The 23,001-nt window shown below is 44.6% G+C and overlaps 1 protein-coding gene and 1 long non-coding RNA gene across 14 annotated transcripts in view; both read left to right on the top strand.

The window, feature by feature from the left end:
- Nucleotides 1-23,001, top strand: part of LOC102546491 (uncharacterized) — a 287,629-nt gene that overhangs the window by 111,487 nt on the left and 153,141 nt on the right. The gene's annotated exons all lie outside the window — the stretch shown is intronic.
- LOC148006844 (uncharacterized) lies at nucleotides 8,511-10,868 on the top strand. Its single transcript, XM_087597215.1, has 2 exons — nucleotides 8,511-8,727; nucleotides 9,162-10,868. Exon 2 carries the CDS (start codon nucleotides 9,167-9,169, stop codon nucleotides 10,730-10,732), a length of 1,566 nt encoding a protein of 521 aa, XP_087453341.1. The 5' UTR covers nucleotides 8,511-8,727; nucleotides 9,162-9,166; the 3' UTR covers nucleotides 10,733-10,868.

The raw sequence follows: 23,001 nt of genomic DNA, 5'->3' as shown, positions 1-23,001 counted from the left end.
TTGCTGCAGTCCTTAAGGCTGGAAAAGTTCATTTTAATGTGAAAAAAAAATAAGTAGGATTTTGAGGGTATTTTTTTCCCCTCTGTATCATGCAGCTAAGAAGTAAAATGGTTTGAATCAAATTAAACTGAATGAGAAAAAGACCCCACATTCTATTTCTAATCCTACTAATTTTTAGACATCTGGTCTTGGACAAATTAGCTTCTTTTGAATTTCTGTCTCTTTGTATACACCATTTAAGTTGAACTATAGCAGTATTATTTACTCAGTGAAGGACAAAGATGTTTATGTACTATACTTGAAAGGTCAAACAGATGGGATCATTTTAGATTGAAGGCGCATGTGTGGGAGTCATGCCTTTTGTGAGCTGCTTAAATTCCCATGGGGTCTGGTAACTTGCTGTGTACCCAGCAGGAACCTAGAAAGTCTTGTCACGGTGATAAATACGACACCATTAAATAAGGCCACATTGAATACACAAAGAAACCCAAGAAAGAAAACAACACAGAATCTCAACCTCATCTTTTCATATTCTATGTGGATTTCGGTAGGTCACTTCACCACTTTTAACTCTTTGATTTCTAAGAGAACCAAATACTTACAAAGGGAGGAAGGCATATAAGCAGAATAGTCATGAAATGGTAAGCGTAAGGCTCTAAAACTCAGTATATTGCTACATGTATTCTTTTCAAAGGGATAGACTTCTCATAAAAATAACTGCAGGATGATGTTAGGCTATTGCTTAAGACATGGACTGTGCTTGAAATAAGAGGCAATTTAGAGACCCTAGATTGATTGACCTCTTAATTTTACTAGGAAAAGAAAGCCAAATTATGTGAACAATGTATTTGCACTCTTTAAACTTAGAGACAAAATTTGCAAGAGAGCTAGGACTAAATTTGCAAAGCCACGAGCCTTTGGGACATTCAAATCTGTCTGTTTTAACCTGTTTTGCTTATTTTTAAATTTCAGTGACAGAAGGTCATCTTGGTGTCTTAAATTTAGAATGTCTTTGCCAGTGCCTTCTCATTTCCTTCCTTCCTTCCTTCCTTCCTTCCTTCCTTCCTTCCTTCCTTCCTTCCTTCTTTTATCTGTGAAAAAAAAAAGGAAATCATGAAGAGAATCAATTCCATGAATGCATTGTGTGACAGTCAGGGCTCTGCTCCTTGATGGGCAAGAAGGAAACTAACTTGCTTGTCTATAGATTTCTTTTCTCCATTCTCACATTGTTGGCATTAAGCAATCTGCTTGCCCAGAGAAACCAGTGCATTGTAAAGCTATAAACATATCTGAAAACCAGCAATTCAATTATGACTCATTTCTACAGTGATCTTGGTATAGCACAGTGCAAAGAGCAATTTCCTTCATTAGACGTTAACTACTGTCAATTTCTTCTCTTGGGAAATAAACAGTATGCCTTTGAAATATGTATTTTCTCTGCTAATGAATCTTTTTCTTTTTAATCCTTGAGAGACTCCCTCTTAACACAGAGACCAGGGTAGAGGAGCGACTTTGAATGGAGGAGATGATGGAACTGATGTCATATCTCCCTTGCTCTCCACTTGTGCATGGACCTGGGGAGGGCTTTAAAAAGGAGGTAATGCTAGTATTGCTCAGCCCAGGGAACTTGGAGGCAAAGTTGATGCCCATGGCAAGAGAGCTGCCCGTGCTTCATGTAATGTCTTGAAGGCCCTTAATTCTTTTGAAAATCCTTGTTTGATTGTAGGACAAGCTAATGCAGAGAATAATATCTCAATTGGAATTCAACATGTGGCTGCTTGGGTAAAGGACAGCTTTGAGAGCTGTTTCTTAATAAGTTTTAAAAATCTTCCATTCATCTCTGATCTTGGAATTATGCTTCTCTAAAGCATTTTAGTATTTAACTTTTTGTGAAGACCAAAGTGACCTGGCCAATACATTTTCTTGGTTTAAATCTACTGAGTTTCTGGTGAGTTTCCTTCACTTTGAAGCCTTGGCATGCAGTGCGAGAGAGAGGGGCTTCATAAGAGACACGAAGAAGAAAGGCAAATGACAGTGTCCCCATGGAAGCAAATAATTGTTCCAGTCCTGAAAATGATCTGCTTCTTCTCTGTAGTTTGACTGCTCAGACTCTGATTTCCAAAACAAATGAGTCCATCCCTAAAGAAAGTATACCAACTTTCCATTTGACAGTTCAAAATCATCCCTGTCTGCATGCATCTGATGAGAGAGCATCGAGGTTATGAAAGCACAGATGCCCTCTCCCCATTTTAATGTTCATGGTGATAGGCTCTCTGTGGAAGATTAATCCTCAATGGCATCATTCATGGATTACAAAGAATGAGAAATAGAAGGAAGGAAAAACAGCGAAGGTTGTGCTAATGTCATGATGTTTTGGTGCTACCTTTCAATCCTACATTCTTCTGCAAATCAGACCATAGCATTTAAATTTCAGACTGTGTTAATAATTGCTTGAAGATTTATTTTCACTTGTGTGACTTCAACCACCTACCAAGGAAGAAGTCAAGAGACTGTGTAAGTGGGATGTGGGGAGGAACACATCATCACTTACCATTAACTAAACGACATTAACTAAAGCAGCTCAAAATGCTTCATAGGCCTAGAGCCAAAGAATTGTCTAAGTAGGTAAACAACACCAATTCAGACAGAACAGTTTTAAATGCAAAACTCGGGGAAAAAAGTAATGGGGTCCTAGACCTAGCCTAGCACAGATAGGCAAAGTCACAGGGAAAGTGTGGCTTTGGATTCTGATCCTCTTCTGTCTTCTCTACCAAGTCTTTATCTTAGAAAGGAGCAAATAGACAGCATGAGTGTCCAAGTTCAAACTAATGAAAGCCATAACCAGAGTGTTCTTTAACTCACATGAAGCGTCTAAATTCAGAAAATTGTTTTTAGGACACGAAATTCTTGCATAATGGATCACTTGTTGCCTAATTTGGAAAATGATGGGAAATGAGAACTCTTTGTCATTTATCCTATGAAACAGAAATATACTACTACTACTACTCCATCTTTTAAAAAAAGCAATTGCAGGATAAACAAAAATAGACTCTAGTGATCGCACTGCAACTGTCTGAAAGCCTTCTAGAAAACTGCATGAAGTTTTTCATTTTGAAACTCGTGAACTGTGGAAAGTTGTGGTAACTAGAAATCCATACTGACTCCCATGGAAGCCATTCGCACAAAAAGTCCCCAAGTTTTTACAGTCTCTAGTCATCTGACTAGAAATTAGTGTCACACACGTGGAGGAATGTGGAGAAAAAAGTAGAGGACATGTTTGCGGCAGAACCTTTCCTTAATGAATAGAGATTTCAGGGAACCAATCACTGGGCAAGGAGTAGGCGGGACTTCCGGGTCAGAGAAGGGAAGAGAGGAAGCAGGAAAAGGTAACTTGCTCATGGAGAGCTTAGAGGACAAAATGTAGCTAACAAGAAGCCCCCAGTTTAGGTGGCAGATCCGTCAGGATTCGCCACTGGAGGAGTTTTGTTTTTCTGTTTAATTGTTTGTTTGTTTGTTTATTTATTTATTTAATTTTTACACGTTCAAGATTTTATTTCTGGCCTACCCTCCACATCTCCTCCCACCCCAACCACCCCATCAGACCTCTAAACTCCTTGGGGCCTCAGTCTCTTGTTGGTTATTTGCATCTTCTCTGACTGAACCCAGACCTGGGAGTCCTCTGCTGTATATGTGATGGGAGCTTCATCTCAGCTGGTGTATGCTTCCTGGTTGGTGATCCAGTGTCTGAGAGATCTCAGGGGTCCAAGTTAATTGAGACTGCTGGTCCTCTTACAGGGTCTCCCTCCTCTTCAGCTTCCTCCAGCTTTTCTCTAATTCAACCACAGAGGTCAGCAGCTTCTGATGATTGGTTGGGTGTAAATATCTGCATCTGACTCTTTCAGCTGCTTGTTGAAGCTTTCAGAGGGCAGTCATAATAGTCATATGGGGTTAGTGAAGTTTTTTTTTCCAGTCTGTAGACTGTCGATTTGTCTTATTGACCATGTCTTTTACATTACAGAGGCCTTCCAGTTTCATGAGGTCCCATTTATTCTTGATCTTAGAACGGAGCCACTGGAGTTCTGTTTAGGAAATGAGTTCAAGGTTCTTTGTGTCTTTCTCTTCTATTAGATTCAGTATATCTGGTTTTGTGTTGAGGTCCTTGATCTACTTGGACTTGAGCTTTGCATAAGGTGACAAATATGGGTCTATTTTCATTTTTTTTTTTAACATACAGACTGCTAGTTAGACCAGCACCATTTATTCAAGACACTTTCTTTTTTCCATTGTATGTTTTTGGATTCTTTGTCAAAGATCAAGTTTCATAAGTGTGTGTTTTTATTTCTGGAGCTTCAGTTCTATTACACTGATCAACATGTCCATCTCTGTACCATTACCATGCAGTTTTTATCACTACTGTTCTGTAGTAGAGCTTGAGGTGATTTCCCCCAGCCATTCTTTTATTAGTCAGGATTTTTTTTTTTTTTTTTTTTTTTTTGCTTTTCCAGATGAATTTGAGACTTGCTTTTCCATGTCTTTGAAGAATTGTGTTGGGATTTTGACGGGGATTGCACCGAATCTGTAGATTGCCTTTGATAGGATGGCCATTTTTAGTTAATTCTGCCAATTCATGAGCATGGGAGATCTCTCCATTTTCTGAGATCTTCTTTGATTTCTTTCTTGAGAGACTTGAGTTATTTTCATACAGATCTTTCACTTGTTTGGTTAGTGTTACCCCAAGATATTTTATATTATTTGTGGCTAAAATTAGGATGCTAGTTGCGGTGTCCAATGATTATGTGCTGTGTTGATTCTAAACTAAGTTTGTGTGATGTTTTCCTTCACTTGGCGACTCAGCTGGGTTCCAGAGAGAAAGGTTTGGCAGCAAAGCATGGGTTTGCGAGAAGTGTACCCTAGCTAGAGTGGGGCTGGAAGCAACCGGCCATGGAAACTTAGCAAGTCATTACGAAGAGAGCTCTGGGTCAGAGTCTGCCTAGATGAGAGCAGACATGGCCAGCTGGTGCCCTGCCCCCATAGAGTGGGATGGTACATTAAAAAAATATTTTATGCAACACATGTGTCTGTGAATTCCAGACTACATGAAGAGAACTGTGTTTTAAGAACTGCCATAAAACAATTGACAGGTAACAAGGCTCTGTCTGTATGGGGTGACACTTCTATGCATCTTCAGCAGCAAGAACTATGGTGAGATTGAAGTCACCTTTATTTCAGGTCAACTACTAAACTAGGCAATCTCCAGATGTCTCACTGTGTATTGGAGGAACTCAGGGCTCAGAATTCAGAGGAAAGTTTGAACTCTAGCTCCATACTACCTAGCTGGCTAGTGATGAGGAAAGATAAGGAAAGATGGCCGGAAAGTCCTCTCTGCCTGGCCTGCTCCAAGTGATCCAATATCACTTTTTATTTTTTCTGACCTTGGCTGTCTCATTCATAGGCATTTTCAAGTCTCTTTGTAAACCCTCTTTTACTACCCTGCCCCCAAATCAGAGATGGCCCTTCCAGAGCATTTTCTGTTTAGGCTAAGCATAATCCTTGCATGGACAACAGAAGCTTTGGCTTCTTCCAAGGTATGGGTTAAAGCCTTGACATTGTGCAGAAGAGCCTCGGGTAGCCCTTTGCTGGCTCAGCTCTGGACTTTCTGGTCTCTCATTCTTATGCTTCAACCAGAGTCTTCTTCCTGGAGTCCTAAATATGACTACATCAGGAAAGCTGATAGTGTCCAAGTCTACTTACAGGTAAGAGCCCAAACAAATGGATATATAGGCTGATAAGGGCATATCACATGTGGTGCAGTTAGATAAGGGAACGTAACTATGTTCAAATAGCTTGGGTATTCAGAATCAGGTACTTTGACCTGTGGAATTCCATTTGTTCCCTCTGCCTTCTTTTCCTGATGTGCAGGATTTCCTAATGATTCCATTTACAGCTTCCTATTAGAGGAGACACTGTTTTTAGTGTGCTTAGAAAAATATCTGACATAAGTACCGTTTTCAGTCTCTTAAATAAACATAAAAAGCTATTGTTTTCGACTAGGATTCTCCAAGTGTCTTGCTCTGACTGGCTCAGAAATACCTTAGCTATTACCTATCCTGGGAGGCTTCCAACGATTCCCAGCATTCATTCAGCCAACAGTGGCAATCACTTGTTTGCACATCAATGTGACCAGAGCTATATGCTGTCTACAAGTGAACTTCTTTCTCTGTACTATAAACACTGTTGTTGAAGGAGGGGACCATATCTTACTCATAGGATTATATAAACAGATACTTGAGCATCTGATTCATGGAATGTTTGATGGAGGGGTAAATACAGGAGGAATAATAAGAACGTAAGACCATATACTTAGGATTTGGTTTTGTTTTCATTTTAGATGAAAAATAAAGACAGCACATCTGTTTTACCAGATTTTTTTTCAGGTTCTATGTGAAATTATAGTCTTCTAAGTCACTTATAATGATGGAAGTCTGGAGATTTATCTACAATTCAGATTGCAAAATGCTAAATTTTATTTGATTCATTACTCCTGCTAAGTATGTACCACACTCACCTAAGACACTGAAAACGGGAATTTAATTCAACACATATTTATTGATGGTCCTGATGGGTAGCATACCACAAAGACAAAGAAACATTCGTAAAATATGGACCCTGACATACAGGTACTTGATGGAAACACATCCAAAGGGACCCCCAAAATAGGCGGAACGTGAAACGTGGAGAGGTCTAGGGGAGATGAATTCTGTCTTTATCACATCTTTTGAAGTATTTAACTTTTGTAGTTGATTTTTTTTATGCACTACAAAGCCTGACAACTTGAGTTTCATCCCTGGGACCCACATGAAGGAAGATCGCTAGCTGGCTCCGGGAAGTTAGCCTCTAACATCCCATACAGTGAATAAACAAATGTGATAAACATTTAAGAGTGTGTGTGTGTGTGTGTGTGTGTGTGTGTGTACATTAACATCTTTACATCATTTTGACTTTCTCTCTTGCCATACTCACTGTGCTGGAAGATCATTTTTTGATGATATAATTCACATGAAAAGGTTATTTGAAAACAACCCCAGTTTACCATTTTTGAATTCTATGTTCTTTAATTTTTTTTTAAAAAAACGATTTACTTTCCTTGTGTGTGTGCACATGTGCATTCTACCTCATGGCTATGAAGGTCAAAGGACAACCCGGGGGATCAGTTCTCCTTTCAGCATGTGACTCCCAGGGACTTGAACTAGGGGTGTACTCAGTCTGTCAGGCTTGGCAGCAGGCTCCTTTACTTGCTGACTTCTCTTAAGCTGCCCAAATTCTGTTTTCTTCGAAAGGGCCTAGATTAGTTTGCATAGCATCGGTGGCCGGGGTTCTGTGTCTAGGCTATCGATGTTGTCGGTCTGAGATTTCGGATCTTGAAAGGAATTCAGAGGTTTTTTTCCCTCATTCTTGTTTTATGAAATCAAGAGGCAAACTGACTTAATGAGGTTAGTCACCATAGCAATCACAAGAAAGCCCTGCTACCTTGGTCCCAGCTACTTTAATGTCCAGTACAACCCCCTTTCCTCCCCTCAGAACATGATGCTTTTAGAATAATTTTAGACTCTAGGAAGTGCAGTCCTGGAGAAGATATTTATAGCAAGCCTCTGGCTCATTGAGCAGGCTCTTGTTTGGGCTATTCCACTGCACACTCTGTTCTTGTCAGGAATAAATTATTCCCTGACAAGTTAGTTGCCAAAGGGATCCCAGCCTAGATGCTTTGCACATGTCTTTTTGAAAATGATCAGGTTAACCGGTTTTAATGACGCCTTTGTCCTTCACTCCCCTCCCAGCATGGAGAGAAGAGAAGGAAGAATCAAGATTTTTCTGAAAGGGGGTGAATCTCACACAATGGAGCCCTATTTATGTAACATTTAGGTACCTTTTGTAATGCACTGAAGTTGAATTCTTTTTCTTTTTTGGTGATACAGAAGAGTTTACTCTTATTCATTAGAGACAACAAGTCAAAAAACGAAGGAGAAAGGAAAGATCTATACAGCATTTACCAGTGATCATGGGTTGTAACTTGAATTCAGTTATATTGAAAGACCCACCCCATGAGTCTTAACTCAGAGTTGCAACAGGCTTGAACAAGCCCAGGCACGCCCAGATACCTAGGGCCGAGTCACCGTTAAAACTAACAGACCATAAAAGGAAAGGAATACAGAACAGACTAGGAGTACCGGATCTGGCAGGAAGAGATAAGTCCCTAGCCCCCTCCCCCCCGACATTCAGGACGTCCCAGCCCGCACGTACTCTTACCATGTTACAACCTCATTCGAATATGATTCAAACCTGCCAATGTGTGTAGCTATACCTTATTACCTCATCTTGTGAAATAACCAATCATATGTGAACATGTCTATGTGCCTCGTTTGAATCCACCAATCCCCGTAACTATGCATCTGCTTCTGTACACCCGCTTCTGCTTCCCCAAACCCTATAAAAGCCCCATGCTGGAGCTGTTGGGCGCGCAAGTCCTCCGAAGAGACTGTGTGCCCGCAGGTACCTGTGTTTTCCAATAAACCCTCTTGCTGATTGCATCCGAGTGGCCTCGGCTCGGTCATTGGGCGCTTGGGGGTCTCCTCCTGAGGGAAAGGTCCTCTCCGGAGGTCTTTTCATTTTGGGGACTCGCCCGGGACCTGGAGATCCTCCGCCCAGAGATCACCGACCACCCACCGGGAGGTAAGCCGGCCGGCATCTGTCGTGTCTTGCCCTGTCTTGTCTTGTCTTGTCCTGTGCGCGTGTTCAGTTCGTCTCAGTTTTGGACTCAGATCTGGGTTTTGGTCGGAGGAGAAGGCCCAGGGCCTTCGGTGTCTCAGGGTTCAGGACCCTCAGCGCCTCCGTTTGGGCGGGTCAGAGAAGGAGCTGACGAGCTCGGACTTCTCCCCCCGCAGCCCTGGAAGACGTTCCAAGGGTGTCTGGAGCCCGGTTCTTTGGGGCTCAGCCCGTATCGGAGGGATACGTGGTTTTGGTTGGAGGAGAGGGTCCAGGACCCTCGGCACCTCCATCTGACTCTTTGTTTTGGGTTTTACGTCGAAGCCGCACGGCGCGTCTGTCTGTTATTTGTCTGATCGTTGGATTTGTCTGTCTAATCTGTGCCCTAATTTTCTTTGAAGCTACCATGGGACAATCGCTAACAACCCCCTTGAGTCTCACTCTAGACCATTGGAAGGACGTCCGAGACCGAGCACGTGATCAGTCGGTCGAGATCAAGAAAGGAAAATGGCAGACCCTCTGCACGTCCGAGTGGCCCACTTACGATGTAGGATGGCCGGTGAACGGCACTTTTAACAAGACCACTATTTTGCAGGTTAAGGACCTGATTTTCCGCCAGAAGCCGTACGGACACCCTGACCAGGTGGCCTACATTGTCACCTGGGAGAGCTTGGCATTTAGCCCTCCTCCTTGGGCAGAACCCTTTGTGGACCCGAATTGGCTTCCTGTTTCCCCTAAACCTGTTTCCCCGAGCCCACCTGACCCTTTGGTTGCTTCTTCCTCTCTCTATCCTGCTCTAACTAAGGAAGAATCTCCCAAAGTCCCTCCCCCGAAACCTGTCCTCCCAGAGGACCCAAATTCCCCCCTTATAGATCTCCTGTTGGAAGAACCTCCTCCGTACCCTGTACCTACAGCCCCGCCAAGAGAAGAGGAAGTGGAGCCGCCTGCTAGACCTCGACTCGAGGCGGCCCCTTCCCCTGTGGCTGGAAGACTTCGGGGACGACGCGAGGTGGCGCCAGACTCCACCTCCCAGGCCTTTCCGCTTAGACAAGGGGCTGGCGGCCAGATGCAATACTGGCCATTCTCAGCGGCCGACATATATAACTGGAAACAACACAACCCCCCCTTTTCTAAGGATCCGGTGGCTCTCACCAACCTGATAGAATCTGTCTTGCTTACCCATCAGCCCACTTGGGATGATATACAGCAACTTTTACAGGCCCTCCTGACCTCTGAGGAGAAGCAGAGAGTGCTCTTAGAGGCCAGGAAACATGTTTTGGGGGACAATGGACGCCCCACCTTGCTCCCGGAAGAGATCGATGATGCATTCCCACTTACAAGACCTGATTGGGATTTCACCACGGCTGAAGGTAGGAGACACCTACGCCTTTATCGCCAGTTGCTCCTAGCGGGTCTCCGAGGGGCGGCACGACGCCCCACCAATTTGGCTCAGGTGAAACAAGTGGTACAAGAGGCTGCGGAGACTCCCTCAGCCTTCCTAGAGAGACTTAAGGAAGCTTATCGCATGTATACCCCTTATGATCCAGATGATCCAGGACAAATGACAAATGTCTCCATGTCCTTCATCTGGCAGGCAGCACCAGATATCAGGGCCAAGCTACAGAGAATAGAAAATTTACAAGGGTATACACTGCAGGATTTACTTAAGGAGGCAGAAAGAATTTATAACAAGAGAGAGACACAAGAAGAAAAGGAAGATAGAGTACGTAGAGAAAAGGATGAGAGAGACCGAAAAAGAAGCAGAGAGTTGAGTCGAATCTTGGCCGCCGTAGTTCAGGGTCAAGAGAAAAGGGGAGAGAGGGTGGGAGTTCGAAAGGGGCCAAAGCTAGATAAGGATCAATGTGCGTATTGCAAAGAAAGAGGACACTGGGCCAGAGATTGCCCTAAGAAACCCAGCGGGCTCCGAAGACCCCGCCCACAGACCTCCCTCTTGGCCCTAGATAAAGATTAGGGAGGTCAGGGCCAGGAGCCCCCCCCTGAGCCCAGGATAACTCTTGAAGTTGGGGGGCAGCCAGTCACCTTTCTGGTGGACACAGGAGCCCAGCACTCAGTCCTCACCCAGGCCCCTGGACAACTCAGCGACCGGACGGCCTGGGTACAAGGAGCCACTGGCAGCAAGAGATACCGTTGGACTACAGATCGACGGGTTCAGCTGGCTACTGGTAAGGTGACCCATTCCTTCTTACATGTTCCGGACTGCCCATACCCTCTGCTGGGCCGTGACTTGCTTACCAAATTAAAAGCTCAGATCCATTTTGAAGAAGGAGGGACCCGAGTAACCGGGCCCCGCGGTATTCCTCTTCAGATTTTAACCCTTCAGTTAGAAGATGAATATAGATTATATGAACCAGAACAGGACAAGCCAAAATCTCCAGAAATAGACTCTTGGGTCACGAAATTCCCACTGGCCTGGGCAGAGACTGGCGGGATGGGGTTGGCGCTCCAACAGCCTCCCCTAATTATCCAGTTAAAGGCCACCGCGACTCCTGTCTCCATTAAACAGTACCCCATGTCATGGGAAGCTTATCAGGGCATAAAGCCACATATCAGGAGGCTCTTAGACCAAGGCATCCTAGTCCCTTGCCGGTCACCCTGGAATACGCCTCTGCTACCTGTTAAGAAGCCCGGCACTGGAGACTATAGGCCAGTACAAGATTTGAGAGAGGTCAACAAAAGAGTAGAAGATATTCATCCAACTGTCCCAAACCCTTATAACCTACTCAGCACCCTGCCTCCCACCCATACTTGGTATACGGTCTTAGATCTGAAGGATGCTTTCTTCTGCCTCCGGCTGAGCCCAGAAAGCCAGCCCTTATTTGCTTTTGAGTGGAAAGACTCTGAAATGGGGCTTTCGGGACAGTTGACTTGGACAAGGTTACCACAGGGTTTCAAAAACAGCCCAACGCTCTTTGATGAGGCCTTACACCGGGACTTGGCTGACTTTCGAGTCCAGCATCCCACTCTTATACTTCTTCAGTTTGTTGATGACCTTCTTCTAGGGGCCACTTCTGAGACAGCATGCCACCAGGGAACAGAATCCCTCTTGCAGACTTTGGGGCGATTGGGCTATCGAGCTTCTGCCAGAAAGGCTCAAATTTGCCAGACCCAGGTTACTTATTTAGGCTATCAACTAAGGGATGGACAGCGATGGCTGACTCCGGCTAGGAAACAGACCGTGGCCAACATCCCAGCCCCAAGAAATGGCCGACAGCTACGGGAATTCCTAGGAACGGCGGGATTCTGCCGCCTCTGGATTCCTGGGTTTGCCGAGATGGCAGCCCCCTTGTACCCTCTCACTAAACAGGGGGTGCTCTTCCAGTGGGGGGCAGAACAACAGGAGGCATTTGATAACATTAAACGGGCCTTGCTGTCCTCCCCTGCCTTGGGTCTCCCAGACATCACCAAGCCCTTTGAACTATTTGTGGATGAGAAGCAAGGGTATGCTAAGGGGGTCCTAACACAAAGACTGGGACCCTGGAAGCGCCCGGTAGCCTACCTGTCTAAGAAATTAGACCCTGTGGCCTCTGGTTGGCCACCATGCCTGAGAATGGTGGCAGCCATTGCCGTCCTAACTAAAGACGCTGGGAAGTTGACCTTGGGGCAGCCACTCACCATCCTGGCACCCCATGCAGTGGAGGCTTTGATAAAACAGCCCCCTGACCGCTGGCTCTCCAATTCCCGCATGACCCACTACCAAGCCTTGCTACTGGATGCGGAACGGGTCCAGTTTGGGCCTGTGGTCGCTCTCAACCCAGCCACTCTGCTTCCTTTGCCAGAGGAGGCAGAACAGCACGACTGTCTGCAGATCCTCGCAGAAGTACATGGAACCAGACCAGACCTATCGGACCGACCTCTCCAGGATGCTGACCATACGTGGTATACCGATGGTAGCAGCTACTTGGTGAACGGGGAACAGAAAGCTGGAGCCGCGGTCACTACGGAGGACAAAGTGATCTGGGCAAGCGCCTTGCCTGTTGGTACCTCCGCACAGCGGGCTGAACTCATTGCCTTAACCCAGGCGCTCAAAATGGCAGAAGGTAAGAGGCTGAATGTATATACAGACAGCCGCTACGCCTTTGCTACAGCACACATCCATGGAGAGATCTACCGGAGAAGAGGGCTGCTCACATCTGAGGGTAAGGACCTTAAGAACAAGACTGAAATTCTGGCCCTCCTGGCAGCTCTGTTCCTACCAAAAAGACTGAGCATTATACATTGCCCAGGGCATCAGAAGGGACACAGCCCCGAGGCACGGGGAAATCGGCTAGCTGATGTCTCAGCGCGTGAGGCCGCCATGGGCACCCAAGTTCTGTCCTTAAAAGACCAAGATCAACCCACGTCTCCACAGCCGGAACAGACCGGTTGGCTCTACACCACGGAGGACACAAAGCTCCTACAGAAAATGGGGGCCGTTTGGTGCCCACAACTAAAACGGTGGGTCTACACAGGGAAAACAGTTATGCCTACGAAGATGACCTTTGAATTAATCTCCTACCTACATAAACTAACACACCTGGGACTCAAGAAGATGAAGACCCTCTTAAGACGAGAAGAGATTGACACCTACCTCCTGGGACGAGATCAGGCCTTGAGGGAGGTGACTGAAAGCTGCAGGGCCTGTGCTCAGGTAAACCCAGGAAAAGCTAAAATTGGACAAGGAGTCCGTCCCCGAGGACATCGGCCTGGTACCCACTGGGAAATTGACTTCACTGAAATCAAGCCTGGTATGTACGGACACAAATACCTCTTAGTGTTCATAGATACCTTCTCCGGATGGGTAGAGGCTTTCCCCACGAAACATGAAACGGCCAAGGTGGTGACCAAGAAGCTCCTCGAAGAAATCTTCCCCAGGTATGGAATGCCCCAAGTATTGGGGTCAGATAACGGGCCCGCTTTCGTCTCCCAGGTAAGTCAGTTGGTGGCCAAGTTATTGGGGATTGATTGGAAGTTACATTGTGCTTATAGACCCCAAAGTTCAGGACAGGTAGAGCGCATGAATAGAACAATTAAGGAGACTTTATCTAAATTAACGCTTGCAACTGGCTCAAAGGATTGGGTGTCCCTACTACCCCTAGTCCTATACCGGGCCCGGAATACACCAGGCTCCCATGGCCTGACTCCCTTTGAAATAGTATACGGGACCCCACCCCCATTTATCAATTTCTTTGATTCAAACATCGCTGAATTCGCTAATAGCCCTTCCTTGGCAGCACATCTTCAGGCCCTACAAATCGTGCAGAGAGACATCTGGAAACCTCTAGCCGCGGCCTACCAAGACAGGCTTGAACAACCGACGGTGCCGCACCCGTTCCAGATCGGAGACACCGTGTGGGTGCGCAGACATCAGACCAAGAATCTCGAGCCTCGGTGGAAAGGACCCTATACAGTTCTCCTGACTACCCCGACAGCCTTGAAGGTAGACGGAATTGCGGCTTGGATCCACGCATCTCATGCCAAGGCAGCCCGACCTGAGGAAACGGCAGATCACAACATCGCACCCCAGACATGGAAGGCTCAACGCACTCAAAACCCCCTAAAGCTAAGATTTTCACGTTGTTGCTCTTAACTGTCTTATGGACTAGGGGTGGGGCGAGTCTGGGGGCTAGCCCCCACCAGGTATATAATATGTCCTGGATAATAACTAATTTAGAGACGGGCTGGTCTCAAGTCCTAGCTAATGGTAAGCATGCTGAAGGAACCTGGTGGCCCCCTTTGACTTTCGACCTTTGTCAACTGGCTAAGGACTCCTGGGAGCATACTGAGCGGACTCCCCACAACTCATACCCACCCTGCAGACACTCTGATTGGTATACTTGTCCCGGAGGTAAGAGGACACGGGAGTGCGGAGGTCCTGAGACCTTCTACTGCGCTAAGTGGGGGTGTGAGACTTACACTCGAGGATGGTGGGGGACCAAGAAGGGGGACTTAGTGGCCTTCTCCCCTGAGACTCCAGGCGAATCTCGAATTACAATAGAATTCACAGATCAAGGTAAAAACATAGATTGGAAGGTGGGGCGTAGGTGGGGGATACGGTTGTATACCCCTGGCCAAACTAACCCAGGACTCCTGTTCTCCCTCCAACTGGTGAGAGAACGGGTCACACAAGAGATTGGTCCAAACCCAGTCCTCATGGATCAAAAGCCCCCTTCCCGACCAGCACCAGCACTGCCCCCGGTCGGACCCCCACTATGGCTAAACACCACTCAGAACTCCGGGGATATCTTGACAACTCCCTCCCCGACTAGGGACCCTTCCACACCGGCCCCTCAGCTGCTAGGAACGGGAGACCGGCTAATCAACTTAGTGACCGGGGCATACTTGGCACTCAATTATTCAGAACCTGACAAGACCCAAGAATGCTGGCTGTGCCTGGTCTCTAGCCCGCCCTATTATGAGGGTGTGGCAGTCATGGGGAATTATACTAATCAGACTACGGCCCCGGCCAGCTGCACAACCCTCCCTAGTCATAGGCTGACGTTGCCGGAAGTCTCAGGACAGGGACTCTGTATAGGGACCATACCCCCCACTCACCAGGTCCTCTGCGCTATCACCGAGAGGATCCCCACTGGAAGCTACTACCTAGCAGCTCCTACAGGCACCTATTGGGCCTGTAACACTGGATTGACACCTTGTATCTCCGCCGCAATCCTCCGCAGATCCTCAGACTACTGTGTACTGGTAGAAATTTGGCCTAAGGTCACCTACCATGGGCCCGAGTACATATACTCACATTTTGAGAGGCTGACTCGATTCAGGCGAGAACCCATCACCATGACCCTAGCTCTACTCTTGGGAGGAATCACCTTAGGAGGAATGGCTGCAGGTATAGGGACGGGGACCACCGCCCTCATCGAGACGGGTCACTTTCGTCAGCTACAAGCAGCCATGAATGCAGATCTAAAAGCTATCGAGGAATCCGTGAGTGCATTAGAAAAGTCCTTAACATCTTTGTCTGAAGTAGTCTTACAAAATAGGAGAGGGCTAGACATGCTGTTCCTTCGCGAAGGAGGGCTATGTGCTGCTCTAAAAGAAGAATGTTGTTTCTATGCAGACCATACAGGATTAGTGAGAGATAACATGGCTAAGCTCCGAGAACGTTTGGCCCAGAGACAGAAGCTGTTTGATTCCCAACAAGGCTGGTTCGAGGGGTGGTTTAACCGATCCCCTTGGTTTGCTACCCTGGTGTCCACCTTGATGGGACCCTTAATCATCCTCCTCCTAATCCTCCTCTTTGGCCCCTGCATTCTAAACAGATTGATGCAGTTCATAAAGAACAGACTCTCAGTCATTCAGACGCTTGTTCTCACCCAACAATACCAGAGGGTAAGACAACAGGAAGAGATTCCTTAAAATTCGATTTGAGTAAAGGATTTTACTCAAGTCTAAAAGAAAATGGGGGAAAATGAAAGACCCACCCCATGAGTCTTAACTCAGAGTTGCAACAGGCTTGAACAAGCCCAGGCACGCCCAGATACCTAGGGCCGAGTCACCGTTAAAACTAACAGACCATAAAAGGAAAGGAATACAGAACAGACTAGGAGTACCGGATCTGGCAGGAAGAGATAAGTCCCTAGCCCCCTCCCCCCCGACATTCAGGACGTCCCAGCCCGCACGTACTCTTACCATGTTACAACCTCATTCGAATATGATTCAAACCTGCCAATGTGTGTAGCTATACCTTATTACCTCATCTTGTGAAATAACCAATCATATGTGAACATGTCTATATGCTTCGTTTAAATCCACCAATCCCCGTAACTATGCATCTGCTTCTGTACGCCCGCTTCTGCTTCCCCAAACCCTATAAAAGCCCCATGCTGGAGCTGTTGGGCGCGCAAGTCCTCCGAAGAGACTGTGTGCCCGCAGGTACCTGTGTTTTCCAATAAACCCTCTTGCTGATTGCATCCGAGTGGCCTCGGCTCGGTCATTGGGCGCTTGGGGGTCTCCTCCTGAGGGAAAGGTCCTCTCCGGAGGTCTTTTCAATATGACCGACTGACTTAATGATTTTTTTTAACTTCCTAGTGGGCCAGGATGAGAGCTATAGGGATATTCAAATGTTAGGAAAGCAAAACAAAACCAGGGCATGGGTGAGGGTAGAGAGGGGAAAGGCCAAGGCGACCAATCAGTATTTCTTTGTGACTCGTGTTTCTCAACTGAAAACTGAGATTTCTGGTCACATCAGGGTAGAAATATTGATAGCAGCTGCAGATGGGAAGGTTTAAACATGTTCCTCCCCAGGCAGTGTTTTCTTTGGTGTTCTCTGGTTCTATGGTATGTCTTAAAGCCCTGCAGTTCTGCAATCGGCTGCAGCTTCCTCAGGTAAGTAGGAGGACTCGCTACGTTCTGTCTTCTTCCTTCATTTACCTCAGTGTGGCTGTGACATCTGCCTGTCCTCCTTGACTGTGGATAGTGCTAGAAAGACACCTTTGCAGCCGGGTGGGCTGAACAATGGTCATGGGCTGGTTCAAAACAGAGCTGCAAGCTGACCTCCCTAAGTCAAGAATCCTTGGCCTGATTAGCCAGGGGAAGCCATGCTTGCCAGAGCGATAGCTTAGCACTCAGCTTCCATTGTTAGTAAAAGGAGGATAATGAAGAGGGTGTTGATTTTTGAGATGTTCGCAGGTCTCTTTGGTACAGGCAGATTGTGATTTAAGAGATAATAATTCTGAACAATGAAAAAAATTCACTATATTTCCAAACTAATGAGTGGAAAGGAGAAATATGGGAATTTTTTTCAATGTGGACATTTTTATAAAGGGTGGGCCACCGATTTCTTAAATAAGATATTTTTTTGAAGAACTCCTCTCCCACCGGGGGTGTATTAAAAGGCTAGAGCATGTATTCTAATTCTAATGTGTTTTAATCGAACCGGGGTTCAATCACTGGCGCTGCAAATAGAAAGAGAAACAAAAGAACTCCATATCTCTTTCTGTTGGAGCGCTTGCTCTCACTTTACATGCTCCTGTTATGATAAATAGAATAGAAAGGTATGAAAAGGCTATTAAAATAATCACAGATGCTTGAGTCATGAATTATGTGTTGATTTAGGCTGTCAGTGGGCGAGCCAGTTGCTTCCGTGTTAAGACCAGCCAGCTAGACCAGAGAACTGGCTATCAAGGACTTCAGGTAGCCGCATCAGATGTAAATCTTAAGCTTCACCATTGGGATCTACCCATGGAACATTGCTGTCATTTGAGCAACAAACATCAGGCCCTGTGTTAACTGATTTTCTGTGCTATCAGTTTGCCAGGATGCTGCACGAGAGAATTAGGCTCACAGACTGTGGCGAGAATGATGGAATATTAGAGATCAGCAGCCAGGGTGTCTCAGCTGAGGGAAAAATGGCCAAATCAAACAGATAGCCTAGCAAGTGTTTACCATGGACAGGAGTCCTCCACTAATCAATTACTGTTGAACAACTGCATTCATGAAGATACTTAATTATTTTTTTTGACTCCCGAAATGTTTAAAATTATATTCTACTGTCCCTCCCTCGTTCTTTGCAAAAATACAAGGCAAGAAATGGTCACCTCTCCATGTTGGCATGAATGAGTGAACTGACTAAATAGAATAATGTGGCTTTTTTTTTTTTTTTAAACAAAGTATCTCGTGGGACGAAAAATGTGCAGACTCTATCCAAAAGGGAAAGAAGAATTAGTAGACAGTAAAGTCTTATGATTTAAATATTTTGGGGATGCATTCAGCTATGGTTTTCTCTTTGTAAAAAGTAAAAATTGGTTACTCATATGACAAAATGAGAAAATTAACAATTCCCACATTATTCAATGAACACTCCCAGTGGTGGATTTCTTTCTCCTAAATACAATTTCTCCTACTCTTTGACTTCCATTCTTTTTTTTTTTTTCACCTTATTTTGGTCTTTATTGATTTCATAGTCAGTTGTTCTTTTTTTTTTTTTTAATTAACTTGAGTGTTTCTTATATACATTTCGAGTGTTATTCCCTTTCCCGGTTTCCGGGCAAAAATCCCCCTCCCCCCCTCCCCTTCCTTATGGGTATTCCCCTCCCAACCCTCCCCCCATTGCCGCCCTCCCCCCAACAGTCTAGTTCACTGGGGGTTCAGTCTTAGCAGGACCCAGGGCTTCCCCTTCCACTGGTGCTCTTACTACGATGTTCATTGCTACCTATGAGGTCAGAGTCCAGGGTCAGTCCATGTATAGTCTTTAGGTAGTGGCTTAGTCCCTGGAAGCTCTGGTTGCTTGGCATTGTTGTACATATGGGGTCTCGAGCCCCTTCAAGCTCTTCCAGTTCTTTCTCTGATTCCTTCAACGGGGGTTCTATTCTCAGTTCAGTGGTTTGCTGCTGGCATTCGCCTCTGTATTTGATGTATTCTGGCTGTGTCTCTCAGGAGCGATCTACATCCGGCTCCTGTCGGTCTGCACTTCTTTGCTTCATCCATCTTGTCTAATTGGGTGGCTGTATATGTATGGGCCACATGTGGGGCAGGCTCTGAATGGGTGTTACTTCAGTCTCTGTTTTAATCTTTGCCTCTCTCTTCCCTGCCAACGGTACTTGTTCCCCTTTTAAAGAAGGCGTGAAACATTCACATTTTGATCATCCGTCTTGAATTTCATTTGTTCTAGGCATCTAGGGTAATTCAAGCATTTGGGCTAATAGCCACTTATCAATGAGTGAATACCATGTATGTCTTTCTGTGATTGGGTTAGCTCACTCAGAATGATATTTTCCAGTTCCAACCATTTGCCTACGAATTTCATAAAGCCGTTGTTTTTGATAGCTGAGTAATATTCCATTGTGTAGATGTACCACATTTTCTGTATCCATTCCTCTGTTGAAGGGCATCTGGGTTCTTTCCAGCTTCTGGCTATTATAAATAAGGCTTCTATGAACATAGTGGAGCACGTGTCTTTTTTATATGTTGGGGCATCTTTTGGGTATATGCCCAAGAGAGGTATAGCTGGATGCTCAGGCAGTTCAATGTCCAATTTTCTGAGGATCCTCCAGACTGATTTCCAGAATGGTTGTACCAGTCTGCAATCCCACCAACAATGGAGGAGTGTTCCTCTTTCTCCGCATCCTCGCCAGCATCTGCTGTCACCTGAGTTTTTGATCTTAGCCAATCGCACTGGTGTGAGGTGAAATCTCAGGGTTGTTTTGATTTGCATTTCCCTTATGACTAAAGATGTTGAACATTTCTTTAGGTGTTTCTCAGCCATTCGGCATTCCTCAGCTGTGAATTCTTTGTTTAGCTCTGAACCCCATTTTTTAATAGGGTTATTTGTCTCCCTGCGGTCTAACTTCTTGAGTTATTTGTATATTTTGGATATAAGGCCTCTATCTGTTGTAGGATTGGTAAAGATCTTTTCCCAATCTGTTGGTTGCCGTTTTGTCCTAACCACAGTGTCCTTTGCCTTACAGAAGCTTTGAAGTTTTATGAGATCCCATTTGTTGATTCTTGATCTTAGAGCCTAAGCCATTGGTGTTTTGTTCAGGAAATTTTTTCCAGCGCCCATGTGTTCCAGATGCTCCCCTAGTTTTTCTTCTATTAGTTTGAGTGTGTCTGGTTTGATGTGGAGGTCCTTGATCCACTTGGACTTAAGCTTTGTACAGGGTGATAAGCATGGATCGATCTGCATTCTTCTACATATTGACCTCCAGTTGAACCAGCACCATTTGCTGAAAATGCTATCTTTTTTTCCATTGGATGGTTTTGGCTCCTTTGTTAAAAATCAAGTGACCATAGGTGTGTGGGTTCATTTCTGGGTCTTCAATTCTATCCCATTGGTCTATCTGTCTGTCTCTGTACCAATACCATGCAGTTTTTATCACTATTGCTCTGTAATACTGCTTGAGTTCAGGGATAGTGATTCCCCCTGAAGTCCTTTTATTGTTGAGGATAGTTTTAGCTATCCTGGGTTTTTTGTTATTCCAGATGAATTTGCAAATTGTTCTGTCTAACTCTTTGAAGAATTGGATTGGTATTTTGATGGGGATTGCATTGAATCTGTAGATTGCTTTTGGTAAAATGGCCATTTTTACTATATTGATCCTGCCAATCCATGAGCATGGGAGATCTTTCCATCTTCTGAGGTCTTCTTCAATTTCTTTCTTCAGTGTCTTGAAGTTCTTATTGTACAGATCTTTTACTTGCTTGGTTAAAGTCACACCGAGGTACTTTATATTATTTGGGTCTATTATGAAGGGTGTCGTTTCCCTAATTTCTTTCTCGGCTTGTTTCTCTTTTGTGTAGAGGAAGGCTACTGATTTATTTGAGTTAATTTTATACCCAGCCACTTTGCTGAAGTTGTTTATCAGCTTTAGTAGTTCTCTGGTGGAACTTTTGGGATCACTTAAATATACTATCATATCATCTGCAAATAGTGATATTTTGACTTCTTCTTTTCCGATCTGTATCCCCTTGACCCCCTTTTGTTGTCTGATTGCTCTGGCTAGAACTTCAAGAACTATATTGAATAAGTAGGGAGAGAGTGGGCAGCCTTGTCTAGTCCCTGATTTTAGTGGGATTGCTTCAAGTTCCTCTCCATTTAGTTTAATGTTAGCAACTGGTTTGCTGTATATGGCTTTTACTATGTTTAGGTATGGGCCTTGAATTCCTATTCTTTCCAGGACTTTTATCATGAAGGGGTGTTGAATTTTGTCAAATGCTTTCTCAGCATCTAATGAAATGATCATGTGGTTTTGTTCTTTCAGTTTGTTTATATAATGGATCACGTTAATGGTTTTCCGTATGTTAAACCATCCCTGCATGCCTGGGATGAAGCCTACTTGATCATGGTGGATGATTGTTTTGATGTGCTCTTGGATTCGGTTTGCCAGAATTTTATTGAGTATTTTTGCGTTGATATTCATAAGGGAAATTGGTCTGAAGTTCTCTTTCTTTGTTGGGTCTTTGTGTGGTTTAGGTATAAGAGTAATTATGGCTTCATAGAAGGAATTCGGTAGTGCTCCATCTGTTTCAATTTTGTGGAATAGTTTGGATAATATTGGTATGAGGTCTTCTATGAAGGTCTGATAGAATTCTGCACTAAACCCGTCTGGACCTGGGCTCTTTTTGTTTGGGAGACCTTTAATGACTGCTTCTATTTCCTTAGGAGTTATGGGGTTGTTTAACTGGTTTATCTGTTCCTGATTTAACTTCGATACCTGGTATCTGTCTAGGAAATTGTCCATTTCCTGCAGATTTTCAAGTTTTGTTGAATATAGGCTTTTATAGTGAGATCTGATGATTTTTTGAATTTCCTCTGAATGTGTAATTATGTCTCCCTTTTCATTTCTGATTTTATTAATTTTGACACACTCTCTGTGTCCTCTCGTTAGTCTGGCTAAGGGTTTATTTATCTTGTTGATTTTCTCAAAGAACCAACTTTTGGTTCTGTTGATTCTTTCTATGGTCCTTTTTGTTTCTACTTGGTTGATTTCAGCTCTGAGTTTGATTATTTCCTGCCTTCTACTCCTCCTGGGTGTATTTGCTTCTTTTTGTTCTAGACTTTTAGGTGTGCTGTCAAGCTGCTGACATATGCTCTTTCCTGTTTCTTTCTGCAGGCAATCAGTGCTATGAATTTTCCTCTTAGCACAGCTTTCATTGTGTCCCATGAGTTTGGGTATGTTGTACCTTCATTTTCATTAAATTCTAAAAAGTCTTTAATTTCTTTCTTTATTTCTTCCTTGACCAGGTTATCATTGAGTAGAGCATTGTTCAATTTCCACGTATATGTGGGCATTCTTCCCTTATTGTTATTGAAGACCAGTTTTAGGCCGTGGTGGTCCGATAGTACACATGGGATTATTTCTATCTTTCTGTATCTGTTGAGGCCCGTTTTTTGACCAATTATATGGTCAATTTTGGAGAAAGTACCATGAGGAGCTGAGAAGAAGGTATATCCTTTTGCTTTTGGATAGAATGTTCTATAAATATCCGTTAAGTCCATTTGGCTCATGACTTCTCTTAGTCTGTCTACATCTCTGTTTAATTTCTGTTTCCATGATCTGTCCATTGATGAGAGTGGGGTGTTGAAATCTCCCAGTATTATTGTGTGAGGTGCAATGTGTGTTTTGAGCTTTAGTAAGGTTTCTTTTACGTATGTAGGTGCCCTTGTATTTGGGGCATAGATATTTAGGATTGAGAGTTCATCTTGGTGGATTTTTCCTTTCATGAATATGAAGTGTCCTTCCTTATCTTTTTTGATGACTTTTAGTTGAAAATTGATTTTATCTGATA

This window comes from Rattus norvegicus, chromosome 1 (assembly GCF_021556685.1).
Source record: "Rattus norvegicus strain SHRSP/BbbUtx chromosome 1, alternate assembly SHRSP_T2T, whole genome shotgun sequence".
Taxonomy (NCBI): Eukaryota; Metazoa; Chordata; class Mammalia; order Rodentia; family Muridae; genus Rattus; species Rattus norvegicus.
This window is presented reverse-complemented; position numbering and strand designations above follow the sequence as displayed.